The sequence below is a fragment of the Protopterus annectens genome, chromosome 2.part0 (assembly GCF_019279795.1).
Source record: "Protopterus annectens isolate FY-2018-M chromosome 2.part0, PAN1.0, whole genome shotgun sequence".
In the NCBI taxonomy this organism is placed as follows: domain Eukaryota; kingdom Metazoa; phylum Chordata; order Ceratodontiformes; family Protopteridae; genus Protopterus; species Protopterus annectens.
The window spans coordinates 643,366,167-643,382,769 of NC_056728.1; the positions used below are offsets into that span (position 1 = coordinate 643,366,167).

General features: G+C 37.9%; 1 protein-coding gene across 1 annotated transcript in view; it reads left to right on the forward strand.

The window, feature by feature from the left end:
* Positions 1-16,603, forward strand: part of DDX58 (DExD/H-box helicase 58) — a 553,305-nt gene that overhangs the window by 258,916 nt on the left and 277,786 nt on the right. The window contains exons 10-11 of the mRNA XM_044061005.1: positions 499-661; positions 14,229-14,330. Of these exons, the coding sequence (XP_043916940.1) occupies positions 499-661; positions 14,229-14,330 (265 nt within the window). The remainder of the gene's footprint in view (positions 1-498; positions 662-14,228; positions 14,331-16,603) is intronic.

Consider the following 16,603-nt stretch of genomic DNA (forward strand, 5'->3'; position numbering starts at 1 on the left):
CCCTAATAATGGAAAGAGTGAGTGAGTGAGTGAGTGAGTGAGTGAGTGAGTGAGTGAGTGAGTGAGTGAGTGAGTGAGTGAGTGATGGTCATCTCTCCTTTTTTGGTGTTGGGTGGGGTGAAGTATGGAGATGTCCCTGCTGCACAGAGGGGGCCAAGGGGCAGCAGACAAGTAACAGTAGAAAATAACAGCATTTCTTTCACTGCTTACCACATGCAAGACTGTGTAGACACTCTCCTTGGATGCTTGTAATAAATAGTCCCACTAAGGGATCAGATTCAAAGGTTACCTCATATAACAAAACAGTACAGCTACACAGTTTGGATGCCTTGTGAACCTGACTCTCAGTTCTCAGTGGCAGGTATGTTGGAGCTGTGATGTCATTTGGCAGGCCAAAGGGAAAAACTGAGGCTCTGAGATTAGCTGAGAGAAAAGTGAGACATATAGTTTGGTACTTAACCAATTTCATTAAAGAATGGTATGTTTCCCTACGTTTAGGTTGTTGGATTGACTGCATCTGTGGGAGTTGGAACTGCTAAGAATGTCACTGAAGCAATATCCTATATCTGCCATATCTGTGCCAACTTGGATGTGACAATAATATCCACTGTTCAGAAGAATGTAGCTGAACTGGAACACTTTATATACAGACCTAAAAAGTGTAAGTTTTTCTTATTACTGACATTATGTTGTATTTTTGATATCACAGACATTGTAAAATATGTCCTAACATAAATTGTATCTGTGTAAGCAAATATAGTTTATTTGTCAGAGTGAGAGGTCTGTTTAAACCTACTCTTTAAGTCACATACAGTCCTCGTACATTCTACAAAAAAAAGGGAGGCATTTGTACTTACATAAAATCGCAAATCTGAGATATTTTATACTGCTTCACAAGTTTGACTATGTTTGGAAGCACTTGGGTTACTTTTGAAGCATATTTTTGACACTTTTTAGGGTGTTGTGGTACAGAGTGGATGTCCTTCTATTCCTGTGTTGCAATATTCATAACCTGTGGGATTCCCTGCCTAGTGACCCAAACGTCTGGCCACCATACAAAGGATTTTTGCTACTGCATGATACGTGAGATGATGCACATAGCAAGGCAGCCAACATAGACCATAAAGGTGACATCGGCATGTAGCATTCCTCAGAACTTCTCTGCCACCAGTCCGAATGCCAGCTTCTACCATTCATCTGATTGCTGACTGTTTGCTATTTTCAAGTAAGTGCCCTGTTGAGGAAAATCTTTCTTCCTTTTTTGCTGCTGCATGTTTCCTGAGGTTAATGTCATCTAGAAAGGGCAAGTGCCTTTGTGGATGTCAGATTCCACACAAAGATAAACATGATCAGTGTTTGTTTTGCCTAGGGTCCAAGTATGATTATAATTCTTGCGTGATTTGGTAGGCGTTCATCCCCAAAACACTTTATAGTCATTTGTCAGCTCTTAATATTTACCCTAAGAATCAACAGCTTAAAAGGCTAGGTTTTTGGTAAGGAGGGCACTGTGGGTCTGTCAGGTGAACCACCGAAGAAGAAGGCCAAAAAGATTAGGCCTGAATCTTCGACTGCACCTCTGGATCTAGACATTCCACTTGAGACTAGTGTAGGCCCAGAGGCCCATTTGATCTCTAGTTCCCAACCTGCAGCAGGTACCATTTCGGAAGGTGTTAGGGAGGGTGTTACTAGCACTTCCACAGAGGCATTGCAGATGTCTGTTCAGGATGGTAAGCAGAAACCATGGCCCACTACTTTGGATGTACTTTGCAGTGCACCTCCAGCTGCTCTGTCTCAAGTTATTCCAATGCCCGCCCAAGAACCTAGGCCTATGTCAGCTATTTCCTTATAACCTAGGGGGGTTTCTACCTTGTAAGAAGAAATTAAAACAAAAACACGTTTCCTCTTCCTAGGATCCTTCCCCAGATTGTGGTAGACCTTCTCACAGGGAATTCTTAATGCCTTCCTTTCTTTAAATCCATTCACTGTCCAACCTTCCATTGCTGTTCCTTCCACCACTGCTAGAAGATCAATAGAGGAACAGGAGGCTTCTGGTAAAGAAGATCTTTCTTCATCTTCTGGTAAAGAAGATATTTCTTCATCAGATGAGTCATTAATTTACACATTTTAAATAGTCACCTCTAGATTATGCTTCCCCTGAATTATATTCTAACAGTGAAGATTCTCCAGAGAAAGATTTGTACTTTGGAGAAACTATTTGTAGAATGAGTTATTTCTTGAAATGGGCAAGTAGTCAAGTGGTTCTGTATCTGGTCTCTAAAGAAAGGCCTAGATCCATTTTCAAAGTACATTCCATTGGTTCTTTCCTGTTTGTGTGAGCTACTTAAGGCTGCGTTGACCTACTCTTCCATTAAAGCCCAAATATCAGTCATTTCAGCATGTCTGCCTTTATCTCGTCCTCTAGCTTTTAAGTTAGAAGTTAAGTTCTTTCTAAAAGGTGTCCTTCACATTAGACCTCCCAGAAAACCTGTCCTTCCTCCCTGGGATCTAAATTTTGTCCTGGAAAAGCTCAGTCAGTCTCCCTTTGAGTCTGAAGTGTCAACTTCTAAATTTTGTCCTGGAAAAGCTCAGTCAGTCTCCCTTTGAGTCTGAAGTGTCAACTTCTTTAAAATTTTGCACATGGAAAACAATCCTGTTAGTAGAGTTTATGAACTCCAAGCCCTTATGGCTTGCCAACCATTTCTCATTTTCCATAAGGACAGGGTATCTCTTCTTACTAACCCTTCTTTCATGCCTAAGGTGGTCAATGACTTACCCCTAAACCAAGCCATTCATCTGCCCACCTTTTTTCTAACCCTAAAAATCCCAGTGAAAGGGTTCTTCATTTTTGATGTGCACAGACAACTCAGATTTTATCTGGACAAAACCAAGTCTGTTAGGAAATCAGAGCAATTGTTTGTTTCCTTCCATCCCAAGGTGCTGGAAAAACCTGTCTTCAAACAAACTGCTTCCACTTGGATTTCTTAGGCAATCTTATTCATTTATATATGCCATGGGAAGACACACTCTGTCTCTGTAAAAGCTCACTCCACTCAAACAGTAGCCTCTTCAGGGCCTTTCTTCAAAGGTCTGGACACTGTATCTATTCTGGAAGCAGCTGCATGGTCCTCTGTCCATATCTTCACCAAACATTACAAGCTGGACACTATTTCCAGGTCCAGAGCAGGATTTGCTAGGGCAGTCCTGCATGGATTGTTAGAAAACTCCTCTGCTCCATCCTCCCTTTCCCTTGCATGAGCTTTGGTACTCTCCCTCAGGTTATGAATATTGCAACATAGGAATAGAAGGACATAGTTGTGTAAAATCGTATCATAACCATAGATGTCCTTCTCTTCCATGTTGCACTATTCTAGCCCACCCTTCTACCCTCTTGTTATTTGCTGTTTTATGGATATTGATGTGTACCTCATATTCTTGAATTGGTGTTCTGACTGGGGAATTCCGTTCTGAGGAGTGGTAGGTGCTGACATCACCTTTATGGCATATGTTGGCTGCCTTGCTATGTGTATCATTGCACATACCATGCAGTAGCAAAAGTCTTTTGTATACTGGCCGTACATTCAGATCGCCTAGGCAGGGAATACCTCAGGTTAGGAATACTGCAACATGGAAGAGAGGGGCATCTATGGTTATAGTAAGATTTTACACAACTATTCTTTACCAAAGTAAAACCTGATGAGTATCCTAACAGAGCTATCTTATTTCAAGGGGAATTTCCAAGTAGGTCCATTCACTGACATCTCCTTTCTTGCGTGTAGCCAGATATACACAGTGTAAGCAAATTTATTTTTGAACAAGTACAATTTTGCTCATCTCAGGGACAATGAATCTTCCATCTATTCCACATATATTTAATGTCATAAATGCATCACAGCAGCCCTGAAGATACATTTTCTGTATTTTATCTTATCGAGATGATTGATTGAAATAGTTTCTTTATCAGATGGCATATGGTAAAAAACAACAGAACCACACTTCATTTTTTTTTATCTTAATGGGGATTACTTTGAGCTTTTCTCACTTTCATTGTAAATGCTTGCAATGTGAAGTTTTCCTAACTCCAGTCTTACACTTGTTGTTGTCAGGATGTTTGTCTTCCTGATGATTAAAGAGTTATTCCTTGTATATTCACTAAAGGCCAGTCATCCTGGATTTCTGAGGATTCTTTGTTTGACTGTAGCTGTAGCTTGGACAACAACTAGCTGTCTCATGTCAGTCCATTTCTTTTTATTCTCCTTCTGTTACTTTCTCCTGTCTCAGGTCTGCCAGTAACTTCATCCCTACTAACACACAACCCCCTGTCTTACTACTGTTGGTACTTGGTGACTTACTTGTCATATCCCATCCCCTCTGGGTCTCCTTTTTTCTAGTTACCTGCCCCTTATTTTAATCTGACCACATTACTCCTTCCCTGTCCTATTTCATTTGCTGTTGAGTAAGCACAAAACATATATATATATATATATATATATATATATATATATATATATATATATATATATATATATATATATATATATATATATATATATATATATATCTATATATATATATATATATATATATATATATATATATATATATATATATATATATATATATATGTCAAAAAACACACCTTGGAAGGCAGCTGTTCCAAATTCCAGTATCCAAGTCAAGGTACAAACGAATAAAACAATGATAAAGTTGCAGTCAGAAGTTGTAGTCAAAAAATACAACAGAATAAAGCTAAAATACTTTATTCCAACTGAGAACGTAAGCGCTTTCACGGAGTCCCCCTCCGCTTCATCAGACGTTGTAAAAATAAGCTCTTACACAAGGTTTAAATAACAAAACTCTTCCTTAATTAGTAACAATTATCTAATCAGAATGCATTCTTCTTAAAGCAAAATTGCATACTAGCAACTTTAAACAACTTTAAGAACTTAAAAACATGGATATACAAAATCTAATTACTTGTTAACTTCTCCTAACAGGCATAGTAGAAACAGTTTATGCATCCAACTTCCTCGCTTACAAATATTAATGAATATATAATACAAACTACAAATAATCATAAATAATAGTGCATTAGACATAGAATGTCCGGATTATCCTAAAAAATGTTTGTTTTTTGATTTCTAGTGGGTTTATCTCTCTTTCTGTGGTTTACGATATATATATATATATATATATATATATATATATACATATATATATATATATGTATGTATATATATATATATATATATATATATATATATATATATATATATATATATATATATATATATATATATATATATATATATATATATATATATATATATATATATATATATATGTGTGTGTATATATATATATATATATATATATATATATATATATATATATATATATATGGGTCCCCTTCAAAACATCTAAAACCTATAACATCGAATTTCATAACGTCTAACACTACAGATCACATGAAAATAACATCCCCTCCACATATCACAATACCAAACGCACTTTTTACTATGTTTCTGTAGGGGGGCTTGATACAGTGGGATTAGGAGATTAACTTTTTTCCACTGTAGTGCAATCTTGGAGATGGCATATTTAATTTACAGGAGGTGGGGAAGGCGGAGCCCCCCACATGGGGGGGTGCAGGGGGGCTTTCCCCTCTGCAGAAACGTAGTAAAAAGTGTTTGGTAGTTTGGTGTCGTTATATGTAGAGGTGATGTTATTTTCTTCTGATTTGTATTGTTTGATGTTCTGATGCACATTTTCAGTGTTATGAAACTCCATGTTATGGGTTTTATATGTTTTGGGTTTTAGATGTTCTGGTCTCAATGTTATGAAATTAGATGTTATGGGTTTTAGATGTTTTGAACTAGACCTATATATATATATATATATATATATATATATATATATATATATATAAAACTGCTTATTGCACGCTGCAGCTCGTACGATATTTAAAACATTTTTTTCCATCTTACCTTTAAAATCTGCAACATTTACTCCAAGACTACCAATTACTAGACAGCCCCATTCTGCCTTTCAGTAGTTATCTTGGGATTAGTGCTTCTGATTTGCTTCTGGTGAGAAAAGCATAGGGACATTATGTCCTGGATACTGCTGATCAGTGGAAAGACTAATAACTCTTCATAGGCACCAGCTTGGAATTTATGCTTATATTTTGCTCCTAGTGAGAGAAGGAGCAGGGTGCATTGATTCCTGACTGTTTCTGATTGGGCTGTGAGTGCCTGTATTTGACCTTCCTGATTGGTCTGGTTGCTATTCAAGGCATCTACCAGGAAAAGGCTACAAGTCTACAGACCCTTGGATCATCTAGGATAAGACTGTGGATCACCAAACAGCCTGTGGTCTTCATCTTGGGATTGGTGATACTGTTATGTATCTGATGAGAGAAGACGCAAAGGGGCATTGTACCCCAGCTGTGGTGAGGCCAGCCCTAGCAGTATCCAGGCAGTAGCCATTCTGGTGACTTCCCTCTTTTCTTCATTCTTAACAAGCTAATTCTTTCTTTTCTGTCTTTAACCTAACCTAAGAATATCTGCCTAAACACTTCATCCATAAATCAACAGGGTCTAATTATTAGTTTCCCCTCAAATGTTTGGCAGTGCCATGTATAGATGCAGACACATTGAGCTGACATTTTCCTGTAAAGTCAACATTGTAACTTCACCAATACCTAGCTGCACACAACACAACTAGTTTGCAGTGACATGCACTAAGTTGCAAACCGGATACGCTTGACATTACTTTATATTCTCATGTCAACTGTCTAATAAAAAAAAAAGGGTCTGTTGCCATGGATATGAACTTTCCCACTATCTCCATTACCAGTTTGGTGAATATGGGCATCCAGAGGCAATGTAGAAATTGCCTCATGTTTACTGACAGACAGTTAATTCGCAAACAAACAAACTGATACGGTATGTGATAGATGTAGTTACACAATGTCACTGGAGGCAAAGCTCTCACATAAAAGCACTCCGAATGTCAATAAGGTTGTCAGTAGTACCCATCACACACAATTCAAAGTAGACGCATAGACCCATATATGCTGAGACACTTAAATGTAACCTTCCTAAACCCCAAAGACCTCCTAGATGAAGCACACATAACGAGTACTCTCAGCAGCCCTGAGTGAACTCTTTCAGAACAACACCCACATCAGCACATACAGCCACATCTCATGGAGCCCCTACTTCTAAGCCCGTAAGGCAAGCCACCACAAAATCCAATGTTCTGATCATTGGAGTTGCCATTGTGAGACACATTGATGTCTGCCAGACTGAGTAAGAAAAAAGTCACTGTCAGTTGCTTTCAGTAGCCAGGATCCACTACATTACACACACACACTCAGCTCATTGGACCACAAGTACCAGTATGACTCAGTCATAGTCCTTCTGGGTGTAAATGACCTGAGATGTACCTCCCTAGACTATATGAAGAGAGACATCTTGGAGTTCTCAGAATGTGCCCCAGGCTGTTATGAGCCTAGCACTGAGTAGCATTTTACCTTCTCCAAGGATTGTCATAATTCGAACAAAAGATGACTGATTTAATAACTGGCTTCGTTTCTGTTGTCATTCTAAGGGATGCAGTATTTGTCAGCATGGAAGGAGGTGGTTAGCAGACTATGTTGCTTTGCCAAGGATGGTTTGTACCTCTCTTCTTCAGGCTTTCAAATATTAGCTAAAACATCATCCTCCCCCATAGTGCCTATTTAGGCAATGCCAAACTGAAAGTACTTCCGACATGGCAAATAAAATCCCAGAAAATCTAAAGATGATTGTGGTACTGCTCAATGCTAGTGGCCTAAACAAAAATCTCCACTTCCTAGAAGCTGTGTTCACCCCAGAGAATGCCGACATTTGTGCGGTCAGTGAAACATGGTTTAAAGCCACGGAGGGCACACCGATAGTGCAAGGTTATAAGGCCTTCTACATACTTAGATCAGCTACTACACAGATGGGGACTAAAGGTGGAGGTGTATTGATTTACATCAAAAATAAATATATCTCAAGGCTGGTCAAACAGAACAATGCAGTTGAGCTTCTCCACTTTTAAACCACCATAGCCATAATCCTATACCACTTACTTGCAAGCTATTGGTACCCTCTGTGACCCAAGAAACCCACACCATGTATGTAAACTTATTGGAAACACTCACCATCCAACCCAATACAGTATTCATGGTTGACTTTAATTACTCTAGTATCAATTGGGAATTGTATACAACACCAAACGTTTACAAGCACAGAGATTCCTGGATTTGGTAACACAAACTGCCTGGACCAGATTGTCAATACACCAACCAGGTGTGCAACCATACGAGATTTCGTCCTCACTAATATGGGAGAGTTAACCAATATTCAGCGTACAGCAACACAGAACTCCAAAAAAAGTCAAAAAGAACGCTGAAATGTAACTTACTTAGGACCAAGCACAATGCCAATGCCAGAAGTAGTAAAAATAATCACCTTTAATGTTAAACCTTAAAATCTCATGTAACATTAAGCGCTTTCATCCACACTAACGTGAGCTTCATCAGAATAAATTACACCATTTTAATATGCATTTAAATACAACATTTTGGCACCAAAAGTTCACAAAATGCTTAAAATTTTAAAGTGAATCAGTACCAATAAATATTCATCACTTAAACTCACCCCTACCAAAATACTGTATTATATATTTATATATAAACATACATATATAAACAATACGTCATATAAATATTACATACATTTTATATAAAAATAAATCTATTCAAATGACTACATGTCCAGCTTAAGCTTCTGTAACTATATAGGAGATATAAAGATAAAAATACAGTAAAAATACACTATATAAATAATCAATATGTATGCCTGTATAATCAAATCAGTTCATTCTGATCAAAAAGAATGGTTATGATATCATATCTAAAAGTCTCCATGATGACTGCATCATATACCACATATGAATAATCGTATTTATGTAAAAAAAAAAAAATGAACACTAGAATAGTGTTCAATGAACAGAACCACAACAGGGAAATATGTATAATAAATATATTAACATAACTGTAATATAGGTTTTATAGTAATATATTCGTTAAGTCCAGGCTCTCTTGCCGCATCAGTTAGTATTTGCCATTTGATTTCCTTCTTTGGAATATGGGAGAGTGCTGCACAAACCCCCTAGTCTAATGTCTTCTCTGGTAAGGTCAGACCACAAAAAATGGTCTCCTTTGAAATAAAAATAAAACTTGGAACCCCAGCTAATCTGGAATACTCCGGAACTACTCTAAAGCCACCGTCCTACTATTAAGTGATAACCTGGAAAAATGTCATCCCCCATAAACCCTGAGGACAATGCTGTCTACATGGAACTGTTCAGAGAAACTCTATACAAGCATGTTAATAGCTGCACAGAGACAGCTGTACACAGCAGGAAGAAGTACAGAACTAATCAAAAAAAACAAGCCACCATGGTGGAATCACAACATCAATAGACTGTATAACAGAAGGAAGAAAATCATGGACAAAATTAGGAGGCGCAGCATCCAGCAGGATAGAAAGCACTCTTGCCAAACTAAATAAACAACCCAGAGGACAAATGAAGTCTTCCAAAGCCAAATTTGATGTAAATGTGATCTTCCAGGCCAAGGGCAGCCACAAGGCATTCTTCAGCTATGTCTGCAACCTCAAAGGCAATACACATTTGTGTACAGAGCTCAGTGTTAATGGAGCCATCTATACTAAACCAGAAAATATAGCAAACCTACTGGCTGACAAATTCAGCTCCAAATTTACCCCCTCAACCTTCCCTCAGGAAAAAACATCAAATATAACTTGCGCTGCTATCACTAGTGGACAGGTCCTTAATGGTCTCTCTAATGCCATGAACACTGCATCAATGGGCCCAGGTAATAGTCCCGGATGCATTCTAAATGACATGAAACATGGAAATTCTATTCAACTGTAACCTCTTAACAAGCTTTGTTCCTCATGAATGGTAAATAGCAACAGTCATCCCTCTGCACAGAGGTGGGCAAGCCACAGACCCTGGAAACTACAGACCCATATGTTTCACTAGTCTCATATGCAAAGCCATGGAAAGAATTACCATGGAAACGATCAATAATGGCATAGGAAATGGAAATTATTTTTTGAACTATGATACAGTATCAGAATTGCCTAAACATAGTAAGGCCTTGTTGAGTGTATTTATAATGGCTGCTAAAAGCAATTACTGCAAAATGAAAATTAAAGTCTAAACCAGCTGTACTAGAAGTAGTGAATATAGTAACAGAGGTAAAAACAACTGGAATTGGGATCTTTAGAAAAGGGTAGGAGCAAATTACATAAAAAACATGGGAATTGTGGGAACAATACATGCAGAGGAAGAATGAGGTTTAAAAGAAGGCAGTATTTGAATGAGCTATGTAATGTTTGACTGACTAGATTATAAGTGATATGTAATGTTTGCAACTAAAGTTATGTCAACATGGTTTCTTTTCATTTACATAAATGTAGGATTGCTTATGTGATACATGATAATTTATTAGATGCTTGTTTAAAATAAAATAATGACATAGGAAACTTCCAGAAACTGGACCCAACCCAATTTCATTTCATCAAGGGCAAGTTATGCCTACTGAACCTGATGGACTTCTTTGAGAAGATCTCCAAATTAATGAATGAAGGCAAAATGGTTCACACTACCTATCTTGAACTGGCCAAGGTATTGGACACCATACCCCACTTGAGCATTGTTGATAAACTCAGGAGTTTAGGTACAAACTCTTATGTTACCAGTTGGATAGCTAGCTGGCTCACAGTTAGAACTGAGGAATTCACCTATACAAAGAGGTCAGCCAGAAATGGAGACCCTCAGGGATTGGCCTGGACCACTCCTTTTTGGCATTTTACTTCTCTGAAGTCAAGGCCAGTGTCAGTGGGCTCTGGCTGACTAAATTTGCAGATGGTCACAAACTAAAAGCGCTCACTGAATCCCCCTATGACACAAATGTTCTCCAGGAAGGGCTGACACAGACAAACAGAACTGGTGTCAGAGCCATGGACCAAAACTAAATGCCAAGAAATGCATAATAATATCCTTTGGGAAGTCATTCACCCCTGGTAGCCATCATATTCACAACACACCCCTAAGAGTTGACCCAGTAGTCAGGAACTTGAGGACACACAGAGAGACAGTAATCTAGCCTTTGACCATCACTTGTCTACAGTGGTGAGGAAATCATTCTATGTTGTGCAACTTATAAACAAAGTTGATGGCATGTAGGTCCAAGGAAGGCATTGTTCCACTGTATTCAGCATTCATCAGACCTATCATTGAGTACAATGCCCCCATTAGTAGGTAACTAACCAGGCATATTGAACAATTGGAATGTCCACAGAGGTTCCTCACTAAAAGAATACAGGGTGTAAGTAACATGTCCTCTGCATACCGCTTCAAGGTCCTATCCCTGTATTCTCTCTCCTGCAGACTGTAGAGATGAGATCCATGCCTGGCATACAAGGCATTGTCCGATCTCACTTTGATGGACCTCCTGCATATCTGCAAAGCAAACAGCACAAGAATTACCAGTTCTAAAGACTTAAACCATACCTGTGATGCAAATAGGGTCTGCTGAAGAGACAGGTATGTATCCCACAAACTACCCTGTCTATGGAACAGGCTCCCCATCCATCTGAAGCAGAGTTCCTCCATAACCCAATTCAAGTGTATCCTGGACAATTGCATGAGGAAAAGGAAATTCATCCCTGATTTGGCACCTTTGTCTGTAATGGACAGAGATAGCCTGTAAATGGTTCATTTCCCAGGCTCCTGCTTGTAAATGTTTCGTCTCCCAAGTCCCTGCTTACACTTATCAAGGATACAAGAACTTGTCATAGATTTAGGATGCATAGCTAGGCTTAAAAAGGTCCTTGTGGTCATTAGCCTAGTAAATACCTACGAACCTGTAGCTAACTGTAGTTGTCTCATTTCACATTCATCAGTGAGAGAGGTGGAGTGCTAGATCAGTGCTCCAGTTTTCAAAATGAAGGTGTACCTTATTTAGGGTTGCCACATTTTCAAATGCACAAAGTGGGACATATTTTATAGAAATGTGAAATTTTGCAGGACAGAATATACCTATGGTTAGCAAAGGACAGAACTTTTTTGCCAAAAAAGCTTATTCTTGTAGCATTTGAGTTGCTTATGCTATTTCATATAACATTTAGGTGTTTCAGTTGAAAAATAACTGTTTTATGCAAGTATTAAAGAAAACTTGGAAAATATTTTTTGTCATAAAATCTCAGGACATTTGCCATTTTTTTATTTTTTTTTTTGCAGGACACAATGCCCAAAGAGGAACTGTCCTTTGCAAAGAGGGACAGGTGGTAACCCTAAACTTATTATCTGTTTCAGTCCTTTTTCATGCAGTATACAGTGACATCATGACATTGTCCAGAGTCCTCTTATATAAGATGTCCACTCGCTGATGTCTGATGAAAAATGTTAGGTCTGATCTTGACTCTAGCCTCCACTAGAAGCAGCAGTTGCCCAGCAACTGGCCCTACATCCTCTGTCCAGCAATGAGAACAGGCTCGGGAGCTCATCAGTCATTCTTAGTCCTCCTAATTATCTTGTGGCCAAAGTTTATTCTTGAAGTTAGGCCACCAGTAGTATAGATGGGCTCCCTATCTTTACACCAAATATGCACATTACTTAAAAAATGCAAACAAAATTGGACATAATGTACTGATTATAAACTTTGTAATAATCCTGTATCAGTTCCTATTAACATTAGTCTTACTCATGTTTTCAGCAGAAATGCTCAGGATTGAAGAGCAGTACAGTTCATTTGGCAGAAGCTGAGAACAGACATTTATTACATAGTAAGACCCATTTGTTGAATTTGGGTTATATTAAAGATAAAAGAAATATCTTAAGACTCTGTTTAGGAAAACCTTACTCAAATGGTTCATGAAGAAATCACAGGACTGTAAAAGATAAGCACCCAGGAAAAATGTCTGAAACTAATGGATCACATGTGAGGGTGTTGGCTGTATAAGTAATTGTGATGTAGTACAATTAAATACAAGTACAATTAAATACATTTTACTACAACAGTGATGTGTATATCCCTGTATATAAATGAGGTGCATCTTAAGACATAACTGCTTATTACTAAAAGTCTTCATGGCATAGTTAACAACTGTACTCAACAATGGGTTGTACTCTGATATCTGAGTTCAGACTTATATTTTTTGTCAAGATACTATATTTACTACTATCACTGTGTGGCTTCACATATTTATGATGACAACCTAATGGTCTAGAGATTTTTGTAGTTAAAATAAAACATCATAAGAGTAACTGCAAACCAGCATGTAGTTTTGATCCAAACAAAATATTAAAATGAACTATTTTTCTTTGCTCGCCCAATGTGATTAAACTTGTGTTGTTTGGCCCTACAGCTCTATATAGCTGTCTGATGAACATTTAATGAACAAAAGTGCTAGTAGTAGTAAAACAGGCTGAAAGTATATGCAGTTTTTGAGCACTGAGGTTAGGCATTCCTGTGAGGACATCATTACATCTAATGTTGCTGGGATTACCTTATTCCAACTTGTCAGCTTTCAGACAGAATAATGGAGAAGTGTTCCCGTGATACCATTTGACTAACACAGAGTGGGGTACCCATCTGTGCTTCCACTACCTTGAAGCTCAGTAATAACTTGAGAGACAAAGGTCTGCAGAGGTTTGGAAAGATTTGGTGATGTGTGCCAGCTCTCTCTGCCAAGGTGGAGGGTGTTGGCCATGGGTACTGTGTGCTTGCTAGCATGGTACAAGTCATGTATGGTGACATCAGCAGCACATCCTCATATGAAAGCATAACCATGTACCATTAACACAAGGATATCTGCGATAACGTACACTCATTCCTGCATTGCTGTTCTAGTATGCTTGAACTCCTTGTCTGTTCATTTGTGTAGGGCAAAAAGAAAAAACAAAATGGTTGATACTCGACACTGTGAAGATTGCAAACATTTTGAAATTTTGACCACATGATGGATAATAATGGCTGCTTCTATACAGTAGAGTTTGTAGATCCAACAACACAAATAAGTTAAAATGAATAAATGCACATCTATGCACATCTGTATATGATTTTCATGATTTAGTGATTTTTTTTCTTGTTTTGTTCTTTCAAGATTTTGAACAAGTTCATAAACGAGTAAATGATCACTTTAAGGATGATATTTCTGAGATTATGGCAAAGGTTGAAGGAATGGCAAGAAAGATACATCCCATAGGTATGGTGTGTTGCCAAATTTTCTTTTTTTAAGTGATTATTATAGAGATAAACTGATGATTTACCAAAGGATAAATGTTTTGGTATAATAACTACATCCTGATAGCACTACAACATTAATTTGTGCAACAACATGCTTTTAATCTCCACTTTATTTAAAAATATTACACTTTGTTTTTGTCTGTACAACTCTCTGTATAAAAGAAAACTAAACCAAACCAAAACTGACCGGAGCCGATGAAAACACCACGCAGCACACTAGAGAAGTGAATTAAGCACTTTTGTTCTATTTACTTGTAGAGCTTCATCAGAATAAAACAAGATATGGTCAAATCACTTTTAAATGAATTTCAACAATGACATCACATTCTTAACCAATAAAATCACTATAAACTTAATTAGTATAATCAACCATTGAAATTTATAACAATAGCATTGTGAATGCTGTCAGCCCAGCTAGATAGAATTTTGTAAATAGTCCTATGTGAATTGTAAATATTAATATGATCCACAGGCTTGTTTTACAAATGTAAGAGAACTAACTATATGTTATGATAAAACTATATGTTATGTACTGAGCTTCAAAAATGTAACCACATTGCACTCTGCTGAGGAAGAGCAGAAATTTATATAAACTACATACCTAAGCAAATGTATGTGTTGATGGTAAAGGCTGGAATATACAGAGTTAACTTGCAAACTCTAAGAAAATAAGTGGAACTTGTTTATGACTGTATCTCTGTTTCAGCTCAAGGCAGATACAATGTCTAGAGTTGTAGTCTTCTTTCTATTGTCTGGAAACGTAGGTAATTACAGGTTTCCAAGGTAATTGTTTCACAACTTCCAGTTTCAGGCAAGCTTCTAAGAAATAAGTATTTTTCATAGAGACATGTTAAATTCTGTTGGTATCTGTTTCTGTTTAGCATGGGAACCAGATGCAAGTGTCAAATAGTGATGTCATCCAGCTAACCCAGCAGTATTGTGTATTATTAATTTAATTACTATCTCAGAGAGAAAGTGAGTACATTTTGTATTTTGTTCTGGACCTGTAAACATCTCTTCAACACTTCTCATCTATATCTGCCTGGCTCTGTAAGTAAGACTTTTAGGGGATAGTACATCTTAAGAGATAGATAGGAATATAGCAAGAGTAGTCTAGATTTTTTTTCTGTATTTATGTGAGACTGTTCTGCAATGTTTTAAAATATTTCCTGTGATTCTGAACTCTTTTGTCACTGTGTTGCGTTAATGAGTATTGTCTTGTGCTTTTATTATTTATTATTAAATATATTTAAACCTTTTAATTATGGCTGGTTTTGTATAGAGATATTTAAGCTCCTAGAGTACTTGCATATGTATTTGATGATACTATACAAGCCACTCCAATAGCCCTCAAGTCTTAGTCACGCTTACCATTTGGATAATAGTAACATTACACAGTAGAATTGGTCACCCTTTGGGAAGGGCCTTTTAGTAGCTGATAAGAGTGGTTGGTAGCGGCTGGTACTACCTTATAGTCTGGGTAGAAGGGGGGGCATAGCTAAAAAACCTGTGTCAGCCTTCCTCAGGAGTGTCTGTGTTTTGGTATATGAATCAAATCTCAAAGTGTGTGTGTGTGTGTGTGTGTGTGTGTGTGTGTGTGTGTGTGTGTGTGTGTGTGTGTGTGTGTGTGTCAGCTACTTGGGAGGGACACAAAGCACTGGTTGGACAGAGAGGGTGCTGGAGGTTTTGGCTTGACCACTCGGCTGAAATCTTAACCCTATAGCTGTTCCAGTGGGGAGTCTTTTTAGTGATTTGGAGAGAGAGGGAGGAACCAGCCTCAGACTGACTATGATCTCTGTGTGCTCTTAAGGGAAATTGTACTTTACTGTGTGTATACTTGTCATCCTCCTAATGTGCACGTCCCTCACTGGTGTTAGTGGTGAGGATTGAGGCTCCATGATTACTAGGCCAGGGCAGGGCCATCACATATTGTTTGGCAGTGGTGGGATGTCCACATCAAATATTAATTGGTTGATAGTGGTGAGACAGCCACATCACATATTAATTGGCTTGTAGTGGTGTAGATATTGAATTCCTGTAGCTTGTGTACAGTGATCACTGAAGGTGTTTTTGTACTCTAAATCCGCCACGCAGTGAACATTCAGAGTTCATATCACAATTGTTTTATTTCTTTTGTTAGGGTAGGTAGTCAGGGAAAGCAGGCAAGCATGTCAGCAGAGGAGTATGGTAAGCTGGCAAGAAGCCAGCTGGCTGAGATCTGCCATGCTAAAG